At 45.0% G+C, this 20,844-nt stretch overlaps 1 protein-coding gene across 4 annotated transcripts in view; it reads right to left on the reverse strand.

Moving 5' to 3' along the window:
* LOC137418698 (membrane-associated phosphatidylinositol transfer protein 2) overlaps positions 1–20,844 on the reverse strand; it is a 202,616-nt gene that overhangs the window by 13,847 nt on the left and 167,925 nt on the right. For all 4 annotated transcript variants that reach the window (XM_068104800.2, XM_068104799.2, XM_078768279.1 and 1 more), the window contains 3 exons: positions 16,695–16,870; positions 16,372–16,542; positions 5,209–5,379 (listed from right to left, as the gene is read on the reverse strand). In XM_068104800.2, coding sequence (XP_067960901.1) covers positions 5,209–5,379; positions 16,372–16,542; positions 16,695–16,870 — 518 coding nt within the window. The remainder of the gene's footprint in view (positions 1–5,208; positions 5,380–16,371; positions 16,543–16,694; positions 16,871–20,844) is intronic.

Here is a 20,844-nt window from a genome sequence, read left to right on the forward strand (position 1 = left end):
TTTGATAGGTTACCCAGACTGCAACTCACGATGCAATTTGATAGGTTACCCAGACTGCAACTCAAGATGCAATTTCATAGGTTACCCAGACTGCAACTCACGATGCAATTTGATAGGTTACCCAGACTGCAACTCATGATGCAATTTGAAAGGTTACCCAGACTGCAACTCACGATGCAATTTGAAAGGTTACCCAGACTGCAACTCACGATGCAATTTGAAAGGTTACCCAGACTGCAACTCACGATGCAATTTGAAAGGTTACCCAGACTGCAACTCACGATGCAATTTGATAGGTTACCCAGACTGCAACTCACGATGCAATTTGAAAGGTTACCCAGACTGCAACTCACGATGCAATTTGATAGGTTACCCAGACTGCAACTCACGATGCAATTTGATAGGTTACCCAGACTGCAACTCACGATGCAATTTGATAGGTTACCCAGACTGCAACTCACGATGCAATTTGATAGGTTACCCAGACTGCAACTCACGATGCAATTTGATAGGTTACCCAGACTGCAACTCACGATGCAATTTGATAGGTTACCCAGACTGCAACTCACGATGCAATTTGATAGGTTACCCAGACTGCAACTCACGATGCAATTTGATAGGTTACCCAGACTGCAACTCACGATGCAATTTGATAGGTTACCCAGACTGCAACTCACGATGCAATTTGATAGGTTACCCAGACTGCAACTCACGATGCAATTTGATAGGTTACCCAGACTGCAACTCACGATGCAATTTGATAGGTTACCCAGACTGCAACTCACGATGCAATTTCATAGGTTACGCAGACTGCAACTCACGATGCAATTTCATAGGTTACGCAGACTGCAACTCACGATGCAATTTCATAGGTTACGCAGACTGCAACTCACGATGCAATTTCATAGGTTACGCAGACTGCAACTCATGATGCAATTTCATAGGTTACCCAGACTGCAACTCATGATGCAATTTCATAGGTTACCCAGACTGCAACTCATGATGCAATTTCATAGGTTACCCAGACTGCAACTCATGATGCAATTTCATAGGTTACCCAGACTGCAACTCATGATGCAATTTCATAGGTTACCCAGACTGCAACTCATGATGCAATTTCATAGGTTACCCAGACTGCAACTCATGATGCAATTTCATAGGTTACCCAGACTGCAACTCACGATGCAATTTCATAGGTTACCCAGACTGCAACTCACGATGCAATTTGATAGGTTACCCAGACTGCAACTCACGATGCAATTTGAAAGGTTACCCAGACTGCAACTCACGATGCAATTTGATAGGTTACCCAGACTGCAACTCACGATGCAATTTGAAAGGTTACCCAGACTGCAACTCACGATGCAATTTGAAAGGTTACCCAGACTGCAACTCACGATGCAATTTGAAAGGTTACCCAGACTGCAACTCACGATGCAATTTGAAAGGTTACCCAGACTGCAACTCACGATGCAATTTGAAAGGTTACCCAGACTGCAACTCACGATGCAATTTGAAAGGTTACCCAGACTGCAACTCACGATGCAATTTGAAAGGTTACCCAGACTGCAACTCATGATGCAATTTGAAAGGTTACCCAGACTGCAACTCATGATGCAATTTGAAAGGTTACCCAGACTGCAACTCATGATGCAATTTGAAAGGTTACCCAGACTGCAACTCATGATGCAATTTGAAAGGTTACCCAGACTGCAACTCATGATGCAATTTGAAAGGTTACCCAGACTGCAACTCATGATGCAATTTGAAAGGTTACCCAGACTGCAACTCATGATGCAATTTGAAAGGTTACCCAGACTGCAACTCATGATGCAATTTGAAAGGTTACCCAGACTGCAACTCATGATGCAATTTGAAAGGTTACCCAGACTGCAACTCATGATGCAATTTGAAAGGTTACCCAGACTGCAACTCATGATGCAATTTGAAAGGTTACCCAGACTGCAACTCATGATGCAATTTGAAAGGTTACCCAGACTGCAACTCATGATGCAATTTGAAAGGTTACCCAGACTGCAACTCATGATGCAATTTGAAAGGTTACCCAGACTGCAACTCATGATGCAATTTGAAAGGTTACCCAGACTGCAACTCATGATGCAATTTGAAAGGTTACCCAGACTGTAACTCACGATGCAATTTGAAAGGTTACCCAGACTGTAACTCACGATGCAATTTGAAAGGTTACCCAGACTGCAACTCACGATGCAATTTGAAAGGTTACCCAGACTGCAACTCACGATGCAATTTGAAAGGTTACCCAGACTGCAACTCACGATGCAATTTGAAAGGTTACCCAGACTGCAACTCACGATGCAATTTGAAAGGTTACCCAGACTGCAACTCACGATGCGATTTGAAAGGTTACCCAGACTGCAACTCACGATGCGATTTGAAAGGTTACCCAGACTGCAACTCACGATGCGATTTGAAAGGTTACCCAGACTGCAACTCACGATGCGATTTGAAAGGTTACCCAGACTGCAACTCACGATGCGATTTGAAAGGTTACCCAGACTGCAACTCACGATGCAATTTGAAAGGTTACCCAGACTGCAACTCACGATGCAATTTGAAAGGTTACCCAGACTGCAACTCACGATGCAATTTGAAAGGTTACCCAGACTGCAACTCACGATGCGATTTGAAAGGTTACCCAGACTGCAACTCACGATGCGATTTGAAAGGTTACCCAGACTGCAACTCACGATGCGATTTGAAAGGTTACCCAGACTGCAACTCACGATGCGATTTGAAAGGTTACCCAGACTGCAACTCACGATGCAATTTGAAAGGTTACCCAGACTGCAACTCACGATGCGATTTGAAAGGTTACCCAGACTGCAACTCACGATGCGATTTGAAAGGTTACCCAGACTGCAACTCACGATGCGATTTGAAAGGTTACCCAGACTGCAACTCACGATGCGATTTGAAAGGTTACCCAGACTGCAACTCACGATGCGATTTGAAAGGTTACCCAGACTGCAACTCACGATGCGATTTGAAAGGTTACCCAGACTGCAACTCACGATGCGATTTGAAAGGTTACCCAGACTGCAACTCACGATGCGATTTGAAAGGTTACCCAGACTGCAACTCACGATGCGATTTGAAAGGTTACCCAGACTGCAACTCACGATGCGATTTGAAAGGTTACCCAGACTGCAACTCACGATGCGATTTGAAAGGTTACCCAGACTGCAACTCACGATGCGATTTGAAAGGTTACCCAGACTGCAACTCACGATGCGATTTGAAAGGTTACCCAGACTGCAACTCACGATGCGATTTGAAAGGTTACCCAGACTGCAACTCACGATGCGATTTGAAAGGTTACCCAGACTGCAACTCACGATGCGATTTGAAAGGTTACCCAGACTGCAACTCACGATGCGATTTGAAAGGTTACCCAGACTGCAACTCACGATGCGATTTGAAAGGTTACCCAGACTGCAACTCACGATGCAATTTGAAAGGTTACCCAGACTGCAACTCACGATGCAATTTGAAAGGTTACCCAGACTGCAACTCACGATGCAATTTGAAAGGTTACCCAGACTGCAACTCACGATGCAATTTGAAAGGTTACCCAGACTGCAACTCACGATGCAATTTGAAAGGTTACCCAGACTGCAACTCACGATGCAATTTGAAAGGTTACCCAGACTGCAACTCACGATGCAATTTGAAAGGTTACCCAGACTGCAACTCACGATGCAATTTGAAAGGTTACCCAGACTGCAACTCACGATGCAATTTGAAAGGTTACCCAGACTGCAACTCACGATGCAATTTGAAAGGTTACCCAGACTGCAACTCACGATGCAATTTGAAAGGTTACCCAGACTGCAACTCACGATGCAATTTGAAAGGTTACCCAGACTGCAACTCACGATGCAATTTGAAAGGTTACCCAGACTGCAACTCACGATGCAATTTGAAAGGTTACCCAGACTGCAACTCACGATGCAATTTGAAAGGTTACCCAGACTGCAACTCACGATGCAATTTGAAAGGTTACCCAGACTGCAACTCACGATGCAATTTGAAAGGTTACCCAGACTGCAACTCACGATGCAATTTGAAAGGTTACCCAGACTGCAACTCACGATGCAATTTGAAAGGTTACCCAGACTGCAACTCACGATGCAATTTGAAAGGTTACCCAGACTGCAACTCACGATGCAATTTGAAAGGTTACCCAGACTGCAACTCACGATGCAATTTGAAAGGTTACCCAGACTGCAACTCACGATGCAATTTGAAAGGTTACCCAGACTGCAACTCATGATGCAATTTGAAAGGTTACCCAGACTGCAACTCATGATGCAATTTGAAAGGTTACCCAGACTGCAACTCATGATGCAATTTGAAAGGTTACCCAGACTGCAACTCATGATGCAATTTGAAAGGTTACCCAGACTGCAACTCATGATGCAATTTGAAAGGTTACCCAGACTGCAACTCATGATGCAATTTGAAAGGTTACCCAGACTGCAACTCATGATGCAATTTGAAAGGTTACCCAGACTGCAACTCATGATGCAATTTGAAAGGTTACCCAGACTGCAACTCATGATGCAATTTGAAAGGTTACCCAGACTGCAACTCATGATGCAATTTGAAAGAACCACCTTTCGAGGCCATTTTTCCCCGCAGAGCGGGGGTTGGCCTTTTTCAGGCACCGTGGTCCCCTTTTTGGAGCAATGTCTTATGGCCGGATGCCCTTTCTGCCGCCAACCCTGTTGGTCGCCTTTTGCGACACACAGGGAATTACCAGTGAACAGGTACTCAATTTGCCGACCTCGGAGGGATGACAGGCTGAGTCAACCCCCCTGGCGTTAATTCAGCGATCGACCGGGATTCGAACCCAGGACCCTGGGGGTCCCAAGCCGGCACCCTAACCGCTAAGCCAACACCAGGCTGCATGATGCAATTTGAAAGGTTACCCTCAAATATTATTGTTTGTGAAATTTGGTTCCGATCCCAAGTGGTTCATATGGTATTTGGGAGTCGACAGTGAAGTATATATACAAACCGGCACCACTTGTAGCAACAGAGCAGGTAAGGCAAGCGGACAACCTGCCTAGGGGATCATTGGTGAACTCCAAGTAGGTCAGCAATGAGCATGCAGAGGGGAACTTAAGTAAACAATAACCAGGTGATTGTAATGTAGTCTCTTACTGTTTTTCATGTTGCTGGCAGTGAGGCTGTCGGCGACACCTGAGACCTGGCTCGTGATGCTAGCCTCACTCCCTCTGCGAGGCCCGGTCGGCTTGTTGTCGTCGGCCCTGGCCATCGATCCCCGTGCCGCTCCCTCGACGAGGGTACTTCCGAGGGACTGGATTGCGTCGGCTGTACAGGTAGTGTGAAAAAGTGTCAAACGAGCCGCCATTACAGGCACAAAGAGCAGCCGTGCAGGAAGCGATATCTAAACGCAGCTTGAAAAGAGCCACAGGTAATAAAAGGGGCCGGTGAGGTTGAAGCAGTCTCTCAAAACAACGTCCAATTGGATTACGAAAACGATAACGTTTGATGAACAACACGAAAGTTTTACCGAAGGTGTACAAGTTTGATGCAAAGTATGGGATTGTAAAAGAAAAAACAAAACCTGAAAAATCCCATTTGTACATATTATTAAATACAGTCCATGCCCGACATCGACATGCCAAGACACTCTGGGTTCATGCGCTGCGGAGGGGATCTCTCATGCATTGTACAAATGGGATTTCTGTATTCTGAAGAGCGGACAACACCAGGAACGTTGTGTTTGTTTGTTTGTTTGTTTGTTTGTTTTTAACCGCTATGACGTACGTTCATTCACCAATAATGGAATAACAAATCAAAGACGTTGCTACAATTCAACTTCCACCCTGGAAACGGCCTTTCCCATTCACCGAAATGGCCTCGTTTTGTGTTCACCTCATTTTAAAATTCTCAAAAGAGCCTTTCACGGAGGTGGGCTCCCGGTGCAAAAACCGAGGAAACCCCAGGAGGGGAAAGTGCTTTTTACATTCATGAGGCGCAAGTGGAAACGAAAACGAGTGCTACGGTAATATGCTGCAGCCATAGTAAATTGTCAAGGTGAATAGGAGGAAGGTTCAAAGTTCATGGTCAAACACATGCAAGCTTGCTTGGGGGAAACTTTTGCGTGAAGGCGTGACGAGGCACCGCTCGCCAAGTCATGCGAAGCAGCAAATATGCGTGGGCTGGTGGGGTGGTGGTGGAGGGGTTGAGGTGGGTGGTGGAGGGGTTGAGGTGGGTGGTGGAGGGGTTGAGGTGGTGGTGGAGGGGTTGAAGTGGTGGTGGAGGGGTTGAGGTGGTGGTGGAGGGGTTGAAGTGGTGGTGGAGGGGTTGAGGTGGTGGTGGAGGGGTTGAGGTGGTGGTGGAGGGGTTGAAGTGGTGGTGGAGGGGTTGAGGTGGTGCTGGAGGGGTTGAGATGGTGATGGAGGGGTTGAGGTGGTGCTGGAGGGGTTGAGGTGGTGGTGGAAGAGTTGAGGTGGGTGGTGATAAGAGCATGGTTGGCATGGGGTCTACTGCTACGTGGCGTGGCAGAATGAAGCCGCAAAGTGAACAATATCATGAGATTCGAGTATGCAATCCAGTGGTTAGTTACACGGCAAATTCTGCCAGCTGGGGATGGGCAGGTAGAGAATGAGCTCCGCGGGGTGGGGATCAGCAGTGAGGCTTTCCATCACGAGAAATGGGTACCTCTGCAGAGACTCGACTAAAACAGACACGCATGGGCAGACAGGACGCATGAGTATCACATGTTAGCAACATCAGCCAAAGAATCATGATTAACGTGGCGTGAGGAGCAATCAAGTGAAGCACGCAGCACGACACAAGGACCGAGGGTGTGATGCAGGGGTCGGACATCAAATCGAACACACAAGCACAGGAACACCTCATGTCAAACATTTATACACGTCAATGTGAATGGAATTTCACTCACACGAAAAACGAACAGCCAAGAGCAGATATGAAGCTTTGGCCAAAACAAATAAATAAGCAAACATGCTGGTTCCACACACTTCCTTCAACTGCAAAGGTGAACGAAACGAGGTGTATTAAAAACACATCGGAATGGCTAACGGCGTGGAGTGTGGGTCTGTCGGTGGAAGGGGCTATCGGTGTGTGGGCCTATCAGTGTGTGGGTCTGTCGGTGTATGGGTCTGTCGGTGTATGGGCCTATCAGTGTATGGGCCTAACACCACAAAGGCCACACTATGCGGTCCCGCTCATAGTAGCAGGTGAAACAAGGAACGAGCTCTCAAACCCAAAGTCAACTTTGAAATGACTTGCAATAAAATATGTTTCACCTCATTAACAGACGTCATCATTGAACCGATGAGGGCATTTACTAGTGTGCTTTTACCACTGGAGCGAAGGTCCTCTTCTGCTCTTCTTCCATTTTTAAAACCAGTCATTGCTTTGCAAAGTAACTGCCCGCAAAGTTTACGACCAGACTATTCTCACGACTACAGTGTTGAAGTAGCGCCGCCATCAAAGAGTCCTTCCTTGCATTCCACGAAGGTTATATGTGCAGGGAGAGTGGAAAATTTAAACTAAAAACCAGCACCTCCACATTCGAATGTTTCTTTGATCCCCGTCCAGTCAGACTTATAGAATATCACCCGTATCCGCGAGGCTATAAAGCAACATCTCTTCTCCTTCAACAGTCTTACCCCAAAAAAACCTTCCATCCGGCCTCTCAACTCCATTTCCATTGCTCCATATTTCCAAACATTCCTTCCACGTGCAGCATTTGCCGTATTCCCCACCGAGGCAATGAGTTTTTACTCACGATTCCCCCCTTCCTCGCCCCCATCCGATCCCCTTTGGGCTCAAAATTTCAGATTAAAATGAGTCTGAGATGTTTGTGGAGGAAAAGCCAGAGGTGCTCTCGGTATTAAACCTTCCAGACTCCGGTGAGTGCAACTCGACAGGTATAAATCCATGTTCGCTGAACCCCATCTGCACACCGACGACAAAAATCAAAGGGCCACTTGAAAACCTTTCCATGTTGGCTTCATCAATTTGTTTGAAATTCCTTCAACACCAGGACGTGCCAAACAAACATTGCTTCGCTACCGTTTATCAAATGCTTGAAGGCCCGTCAACATAACTCGGGCCTTGACGATACATTTTGGGTGGTGAAACATGTCATACTACTTATTCCATTTCCCCCCCCACGCCTCCTCCCCCCAAGCCCTCTCCCTCCCACACTTCTCCCTGCTCTCAAATGTTGTGGTTGTGTGCTTCCCCTTCTCTCCCCATCTTGTCTTCCGCTCCCTCTTTTTATATATTTTGTTTGTCTGGTTGATTCGTTTGTGAAATAAATGTTAGCTCTTTCACGAGCCTCGATTCAGTATACAAAAAAAAATAAAAAATATGCACCGGGTTGTGCATGTCCCAATCCAGTTCCCAACATTCCCCAGCATATTTGTCCTCATTACATGGCGAATGCTGTCATCCAGCAATCTAGACGTTGCTCTCCAGCGTTTCCAAGCATTTTGGGACGACTTACATTTTCAGGCTAAACAACATGGGGTTGGGGGTTTCAAACGGATCATCCGACCCCTGCCAATCATCCACTATAATAACCACCTTTAGAGGCCATTTTCCCCCGCAAAGCGGGGGTTGGCCTTTTTCGGGAACCGTGGTTGTTGTTGTTTTTCGGTCCCCTTTTTGAAGCAATGTTTTACGGCCGGATGCCCTTCCTGACGCCAACCCTTTTTGCCGCCCTTAACGACAAACAGGGAATTACCAGTGAACTGGTACTCAATTTGCCGACCTCGGAAGGATGACAGGCTGAGTCAACCCCCCTGGCGTTAATTCAGCGATCGACCGGGATTCGAACCCAGGATCCTAGGATCCTAAGCCGGCACCCTAGCCGCTCGCCCAATACCAGGGATTCCCAACACCAATCATCCACTGCCCAACCATAATTATTCTTCTAGGATAAACAACGTTCCTTGTAGGTAGGTCTGTTATTATAAAGTAAGTGGTGAAAACGTACATGTTGCACAGCTCCAGCTTGTCATTTACAAATCGAAATGGCTTAAACCAGGATTTCCAATTTTAAAGAAAAAAAAAACAAAAATACCATCGCAGCCACAAAATTTTCTGCGCCACAAAACCAAAAACGGATGAAAACCCTGACGGGTTCAGTCGTAGGTGTTCATAAAGCCGGCAATTTCACGGGCAATCACCGATAGCAAACCTAGTGCTGATATTCTAATCTTTCTGCAAACGTTTATCATAGGCCGCACTCCCACGTCCCCTTGCTCTTAGTAAGAAAAAAAAAAACCCCCACCTTTAGAGGCCATTTTCCCCGTAAGGCGGGGGTTGGCCTTTTTCTGGCACCTTGGTCCCATTTTTCTGGCACCATGGTCCCCTTTTTTGGGCACCATGGTCCCCTTTTTCTGGCACCATGGTCCCCTTTTTCGGGCACCATGGTCCCCTTTTTTGGGCACCATGGTCTCCTTTTTCTGGCACCATGGTCCCCTTTTTCTGGCACCATGGTCCACTTTTTTGGGCACCATGGTCCCCTTTTTCGGGCACCATGGGCCCCTTTTTTGAAGCGATGTTTTACGGCCGGATTCCCTTCCTGCCGCCAACCCTGTTGGTCGCCTCTTGCGACACACATGGAATTACCAGTGAGCTGGTACTCAATTTGCCGACCTCGGAGGGATCTCGGAGGGAGGCTGAGTCAACCCCCCTGGCGTTAGTTCAGCGATCGACCGGGATTCAAACCCAGGATCCTAGGATCCCAAGCCGGCACCCTAACCGCTAAGCCCCTTGCTCTTAGTGATGAGGGAAAAGTGCAACCCCTATGACGTCACAACCCGTTGTGGTTACACAGATTTTCGGAACATTGTGAGCACATTGGGTTCCCATTAGCATCCCGGCATGAATGTTACGTATCAGGCCTGGAATATTACAGCGGTTGGGGAAAACAGTATTAAGCTACAGATTGTACAACCATTTGGGCTGTCCGACAATGGCATAAACATAATCATCGATCAACAAGCAACGCGATGTTCGTCTCGACATGGGGCGTCCATAAAAGCTTTTGGAATAAAATAAGTCCAATAAATGGCAAAACTTTTCATTTTTTTGAAATAATCACTGTACATAACATACAATTAGTAAGGAAATTTCTTCTTCCCAATTATGCGTGAGCATCTTCATGGTCAAGTGGACAAAGCCTTGCTGGATTGATCTCACTTGTGTGGGATTTGATTACCAATGGATTCTCAGCGGAAAACTCTGCACCCAAGGCCGGAATGGTGGCCGGTTCAGGATTGGTCAGTGAAACGTTCATGACTCGTCATGAGCATCATGACATGGGCACCAAACTCTGCAACATGTCATGTCATGAGCACCTCAACGCTCTGTCAAGAACCTGAGCTTCCTGTGCCTCGTCCTCCTTCACCATTATGTGTATACTTGGATATTGACATTTTGAACGCCCCTCGTTTTGGTATACACGTGCACACTGCACAATGTAAACAGGGCACGCATGATCAAACTTGCAATGTGTCGCAAATATAGGTAGGCCTGAACTTTACTAAACCCATTCCTGTAGAAATCTGTTGCAATGAAAAGCACCAGGATCATAGATGAATTGGGAAAGATGGAAGATCGAGAAATTATCATTCGGTCTTGTTTGTCTCAACGTTTTTTCCTCTTTAAGAGCGGCAAACTTCCAGGACAGAATGAGAAAAATTACTTTGAACCAAGTGCCTTTTAAGTTTTGTTTAATTGTACTGTCAAGTGCATCAAGCACCATAATTTGAGTTCTGATAATAAAGAACACAAGTCAGGAGACGACGATGGTTCACGAGCGAGCGGTATTCAATGACAAAGGACGGACTATAACCGAAACAGCCCCGGACTGGGGGGTCGGAGGCCCACGTGGCAGGTGTCGGCCCCCGACATGCGGTGTGCATGCCTATTTACAAAGGGCCCCAATGCGCTGCGTGCTAATACGCAATACCGAAAATTCGGTTCGATTCCGACAACTTTGAAAATTTGACCTTTATGACCTTGAAATGTCAAAACGAAGGTTACTGACCTTGAAATGAGATAGAAAAGAATGTATAATCAGTTATGAGGTTAGTTAGCTACACAATACCGAAAATTCGGTTCGATTCCGACAACCTTGAAAATTTGGCCTGTGTGACCTTCAAAGGTCAAAGGTCAAAGGTCGAAGATTCTGAATTTTTTTGGAAAACTTGTATTTCATGATGTATGTGATAATATAAGATCGTGTACGACACTTCACCCTATCAGGAAGGTAACAACGCAATAAAACCATCAAAAATCGACTTTTCTAAATTTTGTGACCTTGTGACCTTGACCTTGGGACGAAAATGAAAAATCGAGCTCCGTGGGGTAAGACACATGACATTGGCCTAACCAAATACCGAAACCCTCGTCAGATTCCACCAACTCCCTCGGAGAAGATGTAGCTTGAACTTGATTACCCCCTAAAAAGCATTTTTTGGGCGTGGCTCCGCCCACAATGGGGGCAATACGCCCACTCTAGGCAGGACACAACTAGATCATGATATCAACCTCCCACCCAAGTTTCATCAAGATCAGATGATATCATCGGGTAGTTATGCTGCGGACAGACAGACAGACAGACAGACACAAACACCCATGACGAATATAGTGGTCACTCTGTTTGATAACTCGTGAACCAAAGATTCCTGGGGGGTAGTGGGAAATTTTGGGGGTATGACGGATGGGAGGGGCAGTGGGATAATGCTCCTTGGTTCCCCTAAACTTTTAAAATAGATTTTCTTTTCATAGAATCTGGGGAGATGTACCTACATTTTATCACACCCTTACAACAACACTGGCACCATTATTAGACTACAATTTTCACGACATGGATTCGGTTCAAACGTTTTCCAATGCAAAAAGGGTATGCATTTGATTCATTTTCTGTGGAATAAGTTCCCTTTTTGAAGTACGAAGTTGGAGAGTTCTACTCTGTTCTTGAATGAGTCCAAATATAAGTATTTGTGGCAAAGATGGTGCCGCAAGGCTGGCAGGAGAGCCGCAACACTGGAGGTACGCACACTCAGGTATAAGCTGTCTGGCCTGGGTTCAAATCTCGACCCAACTATAAACAGTCATCCAGGTGTTTCATAGGCAGGGTGATCCATCGGTGTGTGTGCCGTCCCTCGGATGGATGATGAACTGGGTGTCCCATCTATTAGCATTACTTGCTGAACCGAACGTTAAAGTTCCTACGTGTTCTTCAGGAAGCACAGACGATCTTGAACAAACTCCAAATTCCTGCTCCAACCAATAGTGGGAATTGCTTCGGTGGGTACAACCATGTCCCCCAACAAATGATACTACCTGCAGCCATGTGCTGCATCTGAAAGAAGCAGATTGCACCACACTCTGAACAAATTACAAATTCCTACCCAAATTACATTCAGTGGAACATCAGGCCCGACCAGCCAGTTCATGAAAGATTTGGGCCAGAAGATAACTCTCCGACCCCACAAGGTGGTACAAAGAAGTTTGTGTCTGTGTGTGTGTGTCTGTATGTGCGTCTGTCACCATTCGAAATTTTTGATTTATTTAATTACCCTATCGTGTCTAAGCTTTCGTAGCTATGTGAAAGGTAATATTAAATGATCCCCGACCGCATTCCTTAGATTGCGTAGGGAAGGAAGTGTTTAGGACCCAACAAAAAAAATAAAATTAGATTTTTTGTCAAAATGCCAACAGGATTAGAGTAGCACCGGACAACACCAGGTACCCCTGCTGGTACATAATAAATGAAACCCGACTGCATCAATGCATCCCAGTCCCTGCGCAACCCTCGACACATCAACTTTCACGAGATTTTTTATAACTCTGGTAATCTCAAGCACACTTATCAAACATCTCCCTCCACTGGTAGCAAAGCAACAATGCAGGCCACTGTTGTACTTGTGGAATTGACATCACATAGCAGTGTCACTGTAATCTGCATCAAGCTGGGTTCACGGCCAAACTGCAGGAACTAGTCTATAGTCTTTTACACAAACCACAAAGTAAGGTTTTTCACGTTTTTTTTTTTTTTTTTTTTTTTTTTTTTTTGTATACAAGATCGAGGCTCGTGAAGGAGCGAACATTTATCACACAGAAAGACAAACCGACAAACCGACACATAACCGACAAACCGACACATAAAACAAAAAGCATCGGGAGCGGTAGACAAGATGGGGAGAGAGGGGGAAGGACACAAACACAACATTTGAGAGCAGGAACCGAGAGACATGGAGACATCGAGAGAACTGTGGGAGGGAGAGGGCTTTGGGGGGGAGGCATGGGAAAGGGGGTGGGAGAGGCATAAAACATATGGGATAGCTCAAATGTGTTTACACGCACAAATGCGTGTTTACACGCATTGAATGTGTTTACACGCACATTCAATGCCTTGCCTGTGAAGCATCAAAAAGATCGTTTAGAATCAGATCAGCAACAGAACCCACATGGGATAGCTCAAAGGTGTACGAGTTGGCTTCCTCTGAGCTATCCTGTTCGGCCCGACCAAGCAATGAAAGCTAGTTTCAGGAGAATAACCAAGTCACCATCAGATTGCTGTTGAAACCCAGCTAGCTCAGTAATGACGAGCTGCAATGACGTGTTAAACTGCCTGCCCTACCTGATCTGGTCTAAATATAATGCCAGTTCACACTTCATGTTGTTGTGGTTGTTGTTGTTTTCCTCCTTTTCCCCTTTATAAGGGGTGAGGCCAATGGCACCGAGCTCCTGCCCTACCTTGACCACAACACTCCGCCACTCACCTCTGTTCTCAGCCAACTCTCTCCACTCTCCAACCACTCCCACCTTACTGATATCCCTCTTCACACAATCCTCTCATCTCAACTGTGGTCTACCTCTTTTCCTCCTGCCTTGCTCATTAAACCTATCCACTCTCTTTGCCATTCTCTCTTCCCCCATCCACACCAAATATCCAGCCCATCTCAGCTGGAATTTCACCAATCTCCCCATCAAGCTCATCTGCACACCAACCTCCTCCCTCAGGTCATCGATTCTCCTTATATCCACTCTCTTCACTCCCTCAATCCTCCTGACCCAGTTGTTCTCGCAAACCTGCAGCCTCTGTTGTTGTCTCTCTGTCAGTGCCACCATCTCCAGACCGTAAAAGGTAGGCAGGTGTTACACAAGACATCAAAACATTTCCTTTCAATCTTTTTGACATCTTTCTGTCTGTCATTACAAGATCCACCCTCCGCCACGCATTCACACCCACCCTAATCCTCCTCCGCACCTCAGCCTCTGACTTACCATCCCCGGTCACTGTCCCACCCAGATACTCAAACCTATTTCCTTGTCTGATTTCCTTCCCCTCTAACCTGATATTCATTTCTCTTCTCTGCTGCCAAAACCACTTCACTTCCGTCTTCTTCATGTTCATTTTCAGCCCATGTTTCTCAAATGCCTCCTTCCACTCCCCCAGTACTTCCTGCATCTCCTGCCCACTCTCCACCACAATAACCAGATCATCCACATACAACATCCTCCCCAGAATACCCCTCATGTTTACCTTCCTGCTTATCAGATCCATCACCATGATACACAGGAGTGGGCTGAGAGCTCTTCCCTGCCTCAAACTGAAGTTCAAATTTAACCCCTCTGACATCCCAGAACAAACCAAAACTCCTCCCTTCATTCCCTTGAACATCCCTTCCACCAATGTAACTTCTGCCTCCAGCACTCCCATCCATCTTAGTGTCACCATCACCATCTCTCTTGGGACAATGTCGTAGGCCTTCACCAGATCCTCAAATCCCAATGCCATTTGACCTTGCACCTCCAACCTCTTCACCAGCTGTCTCCTGGTGAACATCCCATCTGTCGTTCCCCTACCCTTTCTAAACCCCTGCTGCTCTTCTTCGATCTCCCTCTCCACACTCTTCCTTATCCTCCTATCCAGAACCTTCTCCAGTATCTTCATGACATGACTAAGGAGTGTGATGCCCCTGTATTTCCCCGGATCTTGAACATCCCACTTACCCTTCCATGTCAACACAATTAACCCAGTCTTCCAATCCTCCGGAGTTGACCCATCTCTTATACATACCTTCAACAACCTCTTCGTCCATCTGACTCCGACTTCTCCCGCTGAAATTATCATCTCTGTACACACCTCAATGCCTCGTGCGTTTCCCTTTTTCATCGTCTTCAATGCCGTCCGCACTTCGGACGACCAACTTCATGTGATCTCAACTGTGATCTCAACCAACCTCATGACTGACTTCAAATGCTCTTAGGACAACTTGAGCTGGGCACTAAAGCGCTACAAATTAAATAGGTAGTGCTGCCTAAAAGCTCTCTCTCTCTCTCTCACACCCCCTCAAAACCAAACAGAAAAAAGTTTGTTTGGAGAGGATAGATAATTTAAAAAGCAACTTTTATTTGCTTCATGAAAAAAGTAATATCTCAGAATGACTCATAACTATTTTCTCTCCATACATGAAACCCAAATAAAGGAGCAGGCAACTCAACCTGTGCCGTAACCACAACCCTGAAACTCAATACAATAAGGTAACTGCACAGGGGTGGTCGATTGGGGTTGGGAGAATTGGTAGATGGATCGAGTGAGGAGCAAGGAGAGGAGCGAAATGGGAAGAGAAATGATTGGGAGGAAGTGAAGGAATACAGATAAGAGATAAGTATTATCAGTCAATCTATTAGACATCAATAATATGGTGTTAATACAGTTTAACCATAACTGTACTGTACCATACAGCATGTACAGCAGAACATGTAAAGCAGCATGTAAAGACAGCAGAACTTGAAAGCAAAGAAGGTGAGGGTCGGGGGCAATAAGATACGAGCTGGGGAAAGTGGCAATAAAAATAACATACGAGAGGAAGAACGATGAAGATTGAGTGATGCAAACAATGTTGTGAAACCCCATAGAATATCAGGACAAAATGCACCTTTTCATTTCTTAATAACAACAAAAAACATATTTCAGCTGGGAAATTTCAGGAGGTTGAATTGGTTAATATACGAGCAAAGGGAGAATGTTTATATAATGAGTTTAAGGCATGTTCGGTTACCTCCTTGCATCAAAGACCAAGGGAAGGACTAAGTTGAGCTTGTGAATGACCAAGGGAAGGACTAAGTTGAGCTTGTGAATGACCAAGGGAAGGACTAAGTTGAGCTTGTGAATCTTGACATACGAGTACTGGTTAAGAGAAAAGGGCTGAGAAATAGTTTTGAAACCTCAATAAATTCTGGGACCAGATACGAAAAATGCTGCGTTAGTGGTGCCAAAGGTGGTACACGTCTTACCTAGAGTAATGGAAAGGCCATCGCCCAAAGGAAATTGCTGGTATCGTGGAACAGAACACGGCGGGATACGGTGAAAGCGCCTTTCCAGCAGGGGCTCCAGTCGGAACGTCGACGGATCAGCTGGGTGGAACAGGTTGTGGAGCTGCTGGCAGTTGGGCCTCAGCGCTGAAACTGTAGATTTTACAAATAAAGATAGAAACAGAAAATAATATATATATATATATATCTGCATCTGCCGAATTCTCACGTTTTGGCCACAAAGCAACCAAAAACATCTGTCGGGCTGGAGCCCGAGGATCCGTCAGGCTGTGCGTGTTCCATACCGTCTAAGGTGGGGATAACCATGCGCCGCATGGCAAGCACAAGGCCGAGCGGAGACCCGAACAAAAACACATCGCTCGCTTCAAAGTCCAACTTTCCCGGATTGGTGCCGTCAAGCATGGTGGAGCTGCTCGACAGGCAGGAGGTCTCATCTTGCTTAATAACACCTGTACGCAGGCTGCACAAAAGCACACAGCAATGTGCTTTGCTTATATATTGTCCAACACAAACAGCAATTTTAAACAATAAAGTGGTTTTTATGCGACGTTTCCCTTCTCCCCATCATACTATTTGCAGCACGACAGCAAATCATGACACGTTGCAATGTATGGAACCTTTTTGGCACTCCTATCATTGGACCCAAAGCTCACAGAAGTTTTCAAATGTTTCATCAAGCCATACATCTTCCTGGAGCACTTTATCCTAAAAATTAGAACCGAGCAATGGATTCAATTTCGAACTAATAATCATAATTCAATCTACAACTATATCAATGCATCAGAAGAATGAGGTGGTTGCGCGCACGCGCGCACACACACGCACGCACACACACACACACACACACACACACTCACACTCACACACGTGGAAGTGCATTCTGGTATTATTCTGCTGTTTTTAAATTTTATTAACACAGCAATTATTTTTGTCTTTTCAGATCATTATCCTTACTATAATTCACCTACTGGTGTTTATTTGTGTGTGTGTGTGTGTGTGTGTGTGTGTGTGTGTGTGTGTGTGTGCGCGCGTGTGTGTGTCACGCTACTCCTCCTACAGTTCTGGGCCGATTACATCCAGACTTGCTACATAGGATCAGCATGACCCCTATTAATGAATCGGGGTGTTATTATTTTTACCGGTGTGTTTGGGGGAGGAGACACCACAAAATCTCTATGTGAAGGTGTATCGTGTAGCACCGCTTCAGGTGGGAGATGTTTTTTTTACGTTGGGAGAGTCTCCACCCTTCACAGTACAGTATTTCTGTCCCCACGTTCTCCAGTCCAGTGAGGTGTTTTAATTATGCAACGATAGGAATTCCGGAGAGGCATTTTGAATGACACATTTGAATAAGGACAATAACATAATCCCCCTGGCCACTCCTATAGGGAGCACGTGCTTCCAGTTAAAATAAAGATGCATGTTGTTAAGTGAAATTTTTTTTCTTCCACAAAATGGACAAACAGTTTTGCAGTACCTGTAGGGGTCATGAAAGGTATCATCATCATAATCATGTGCACCTGCTCTGAGGGAGCGTAGCACATTGGCAGCTGCACTTTCAGGTGATTTGATTCCGAGCTAGATGCCAAGTTGCTGACATATTCTGGGGCACATCACTTGAAGGTCTGTTACAACATTGTCAATCTATCATCAGGTCAAGCATCAGTGATAGACTGACAATGTCATTGGATGCTGTGTGAGGACACTGAAGGACAGGTTCATTTAGCACAACACATGCACTCATAGCAAATTGGAACATACGACAACACCAAAAAGATGCTGATGTGAAGGACAGGTGAGTTGCGAAACAGTTGGCTGTTCTGAAATGCATAACAGTCATAACAGTGTAAACCTTTGACATGATGAAGAGTTTTGGTGTCAAAGACATTTAGCTTCCTTTTCAACTCAGTCGAGAGAGTCGATGCCTTCAACCCAAGTTGTTGTACACTGTAGCGGGTCGTTTTGGTTTTCCTGGAGAGTCACCTATTCTTCCAGATAGGGTTGAGATTTGCTTGAGCAGATGCAGTGGAGGTGTGTGGAATGCCTTGACGTTTGTAGTTTAACGAAGATGTTCGAAATTATATTTCAGCAACAAGACCATCAGAGACAGCTGCTCTTCAAGCTCTGAACAGTCTAATAGCTTTTATTACTTCTTCCATTGTAGGTAGCTCAATGGAAATAAATGGATCCTCAAAGTGGCACTGGCAGCAAGATCATGTCACACTAGGAAGGAAATGAGAAAGGGATAATTAAGCAATAAACTAAAGTGCTACTTCCAGTGCTCTAATTGTTGTTCAAGGGATGACAATTCAGATGCATCAGTAGACTTGACATTAGCAGTTAGTGCTATGGATTGGCCACTCGAGGTTCACGGAGTCTTTTTGAACACCGATCTCCGGCTGTGGCAGCGCCCTCCGCTTCCTCCGACATTGTATCGATGAAATTCTGTTTGTCTTGCTTGATCAGCTCATTGCGTTTGATGCCGAGGCATTTGTAATTCAGTTTTTCTCTTGTCTCCATCACAATGTTTTTTGCCATCAAGCGTATCACTTCAATGAAGATGTGTGAAATTAAGGAGAAACTAAACTCAGATTTTGACAAAAAAATTCTAGATCTGATCAATTTTTTACAGCATAGCCCATAGGGCAAAGCCATCTAGAACAGTGTTTGTCAGTCCATATGTATGTATGCATGTCCCTGACAAACATAAACCAATCAGAGCTGAAGATCTGGTCACATGACAGTGGTGATGTGCTGTGACGTGATTATATCTGTGATGTCATTACGGCGTATGACGGCTGACTCAACTCCGCCATTTTGATTTATATGCCGTTCAGGCCGAACATATCGTTGAACCTGTCATATATCACAATCTGCATGCTTCACATTTAGGCCGCTTGAGATAAATTAGCCCAGGTTTATTAATACAGTATTATCGTTTTTCATAATAATAATAATAACGTTAATAATAATAATAAAGTAAATATAATCATAACACTGCAATCCCGTTCTTGTGACTGAAAAGTTACTGGATTGAAGCGGTGTATGGTTCATTAATTGTTGACTCGAAACATATAGAATAAACCATGAGTGTCTCAATGCAATCTCTTCGTTTCCATGGTGACAGACAGCTTAGAGACTTTGAGTACTTCAAAAAAAATTAATACTTACATTATTTGCTAACTAGTATCCCCACCCAGGTTATACTATCCTCTTAAACTAAAGTATCAAACAAGCCCAGCTACACTGCTGTCAGACTTTTGGTCTTGTCTATTCTTTGCATCTTTTGATGCAACAAGGCAGTAATAAGCAGCAAATTCAACAGTAAAATTACCATAAAGGCTCCATCCATCTATTTATTTATCGCGTATGGAAAAGGCCGGTAAGGTTAGTGCTCCCCTTTCACGTCCATATACTCTCTACATGCTTCCATCCTCCCTCTCTAGGGATGCAATGAAGAGTTTAGGTGAGATTGTGTCTCCCTGTGTGATGCTTCTTTCAAACTCTATCTTGCCACTACTTTGGTGCAGTTTCAAGATCGCTTTTCCACCATTGAATATCGCATGATACATTGATGCATCAGCAGTTGGCATTTGGGTGATGAAGAGCTTGTATGATGGCATTTATTTGCACACACTGAAGGCTTTTTCCTAATCGATGATTGTGAGACACAAAGGAAGTTTATATTCTCTTGATCTTTCCCCAGAAGCTGATCTATTATATGATGGCGATCCAATGCTGAGTATCCACTTATGAAACCTGCTTGCTCCCTTAATTGGTTATTGTCCAGTAAAATCTGTTATTAATAATATTTGTGATCAATTTATTAATAGGAGAGGGAAGGCGAATTGGAAGGTTACTCTTTAGATCCAATTTATCTTCATTTTTTGTGGATCAGTACCAGCTCACATTTCTTTGAGTCATGAGGATTTTTCCCATGTTCCAAACAAAATAGCTTCGTAAACAGTTTTGTTAATGCACTGTGCAGCAGTTCACAGCAACCTTTGGTTGCACCAAATAACAATTTTGTCTTCTCCAGGGGCATTGCCTCTTTCATGCGTTGTAATGCAAAAACTGGATCTCATCAGTAATCACTGGTGGGATGGATGGCTTCGTTGGTAATTGCTGACATACTGGTAAATTGTATTTTCTCACTATAGACTTGTTCATGGAATTCTTACACATGTTTAATGATGCAGTCTCTGTTTGCGATAATGCTTCCATTTTCTCCTTTAAGGCCAAAAATATCAGCACGTCCCGTCATAGCAATCCGCTTCAAAGATTCGTTGTTCTCCATTCCTTTTACCAATGCCTTTCAAGTTAGCTTTCTTACATCTACTCTAATCATCTATCTGCATATGTACAAGACAAGCATAGCTGTTCATTCGTCTGCTCGCGGTTATGCTGATTGGCAGTGTGAAGACAGGTGCACTG

The sequence above is a fragment of the Myxine glutinosa genome, chromosome 14 (assembly GCF_964187855.1).
Source record: "Myxine glutinosa chromosome 14, kmMyxGlut1.1, whole genome shotgun sequence".
Taxonomy (NCBI): Eukaryota; Metazoa; Chordata; class Myxini; order Myxiniformes; family Myxinidae; genus Myxine; species Myxine glutinosa.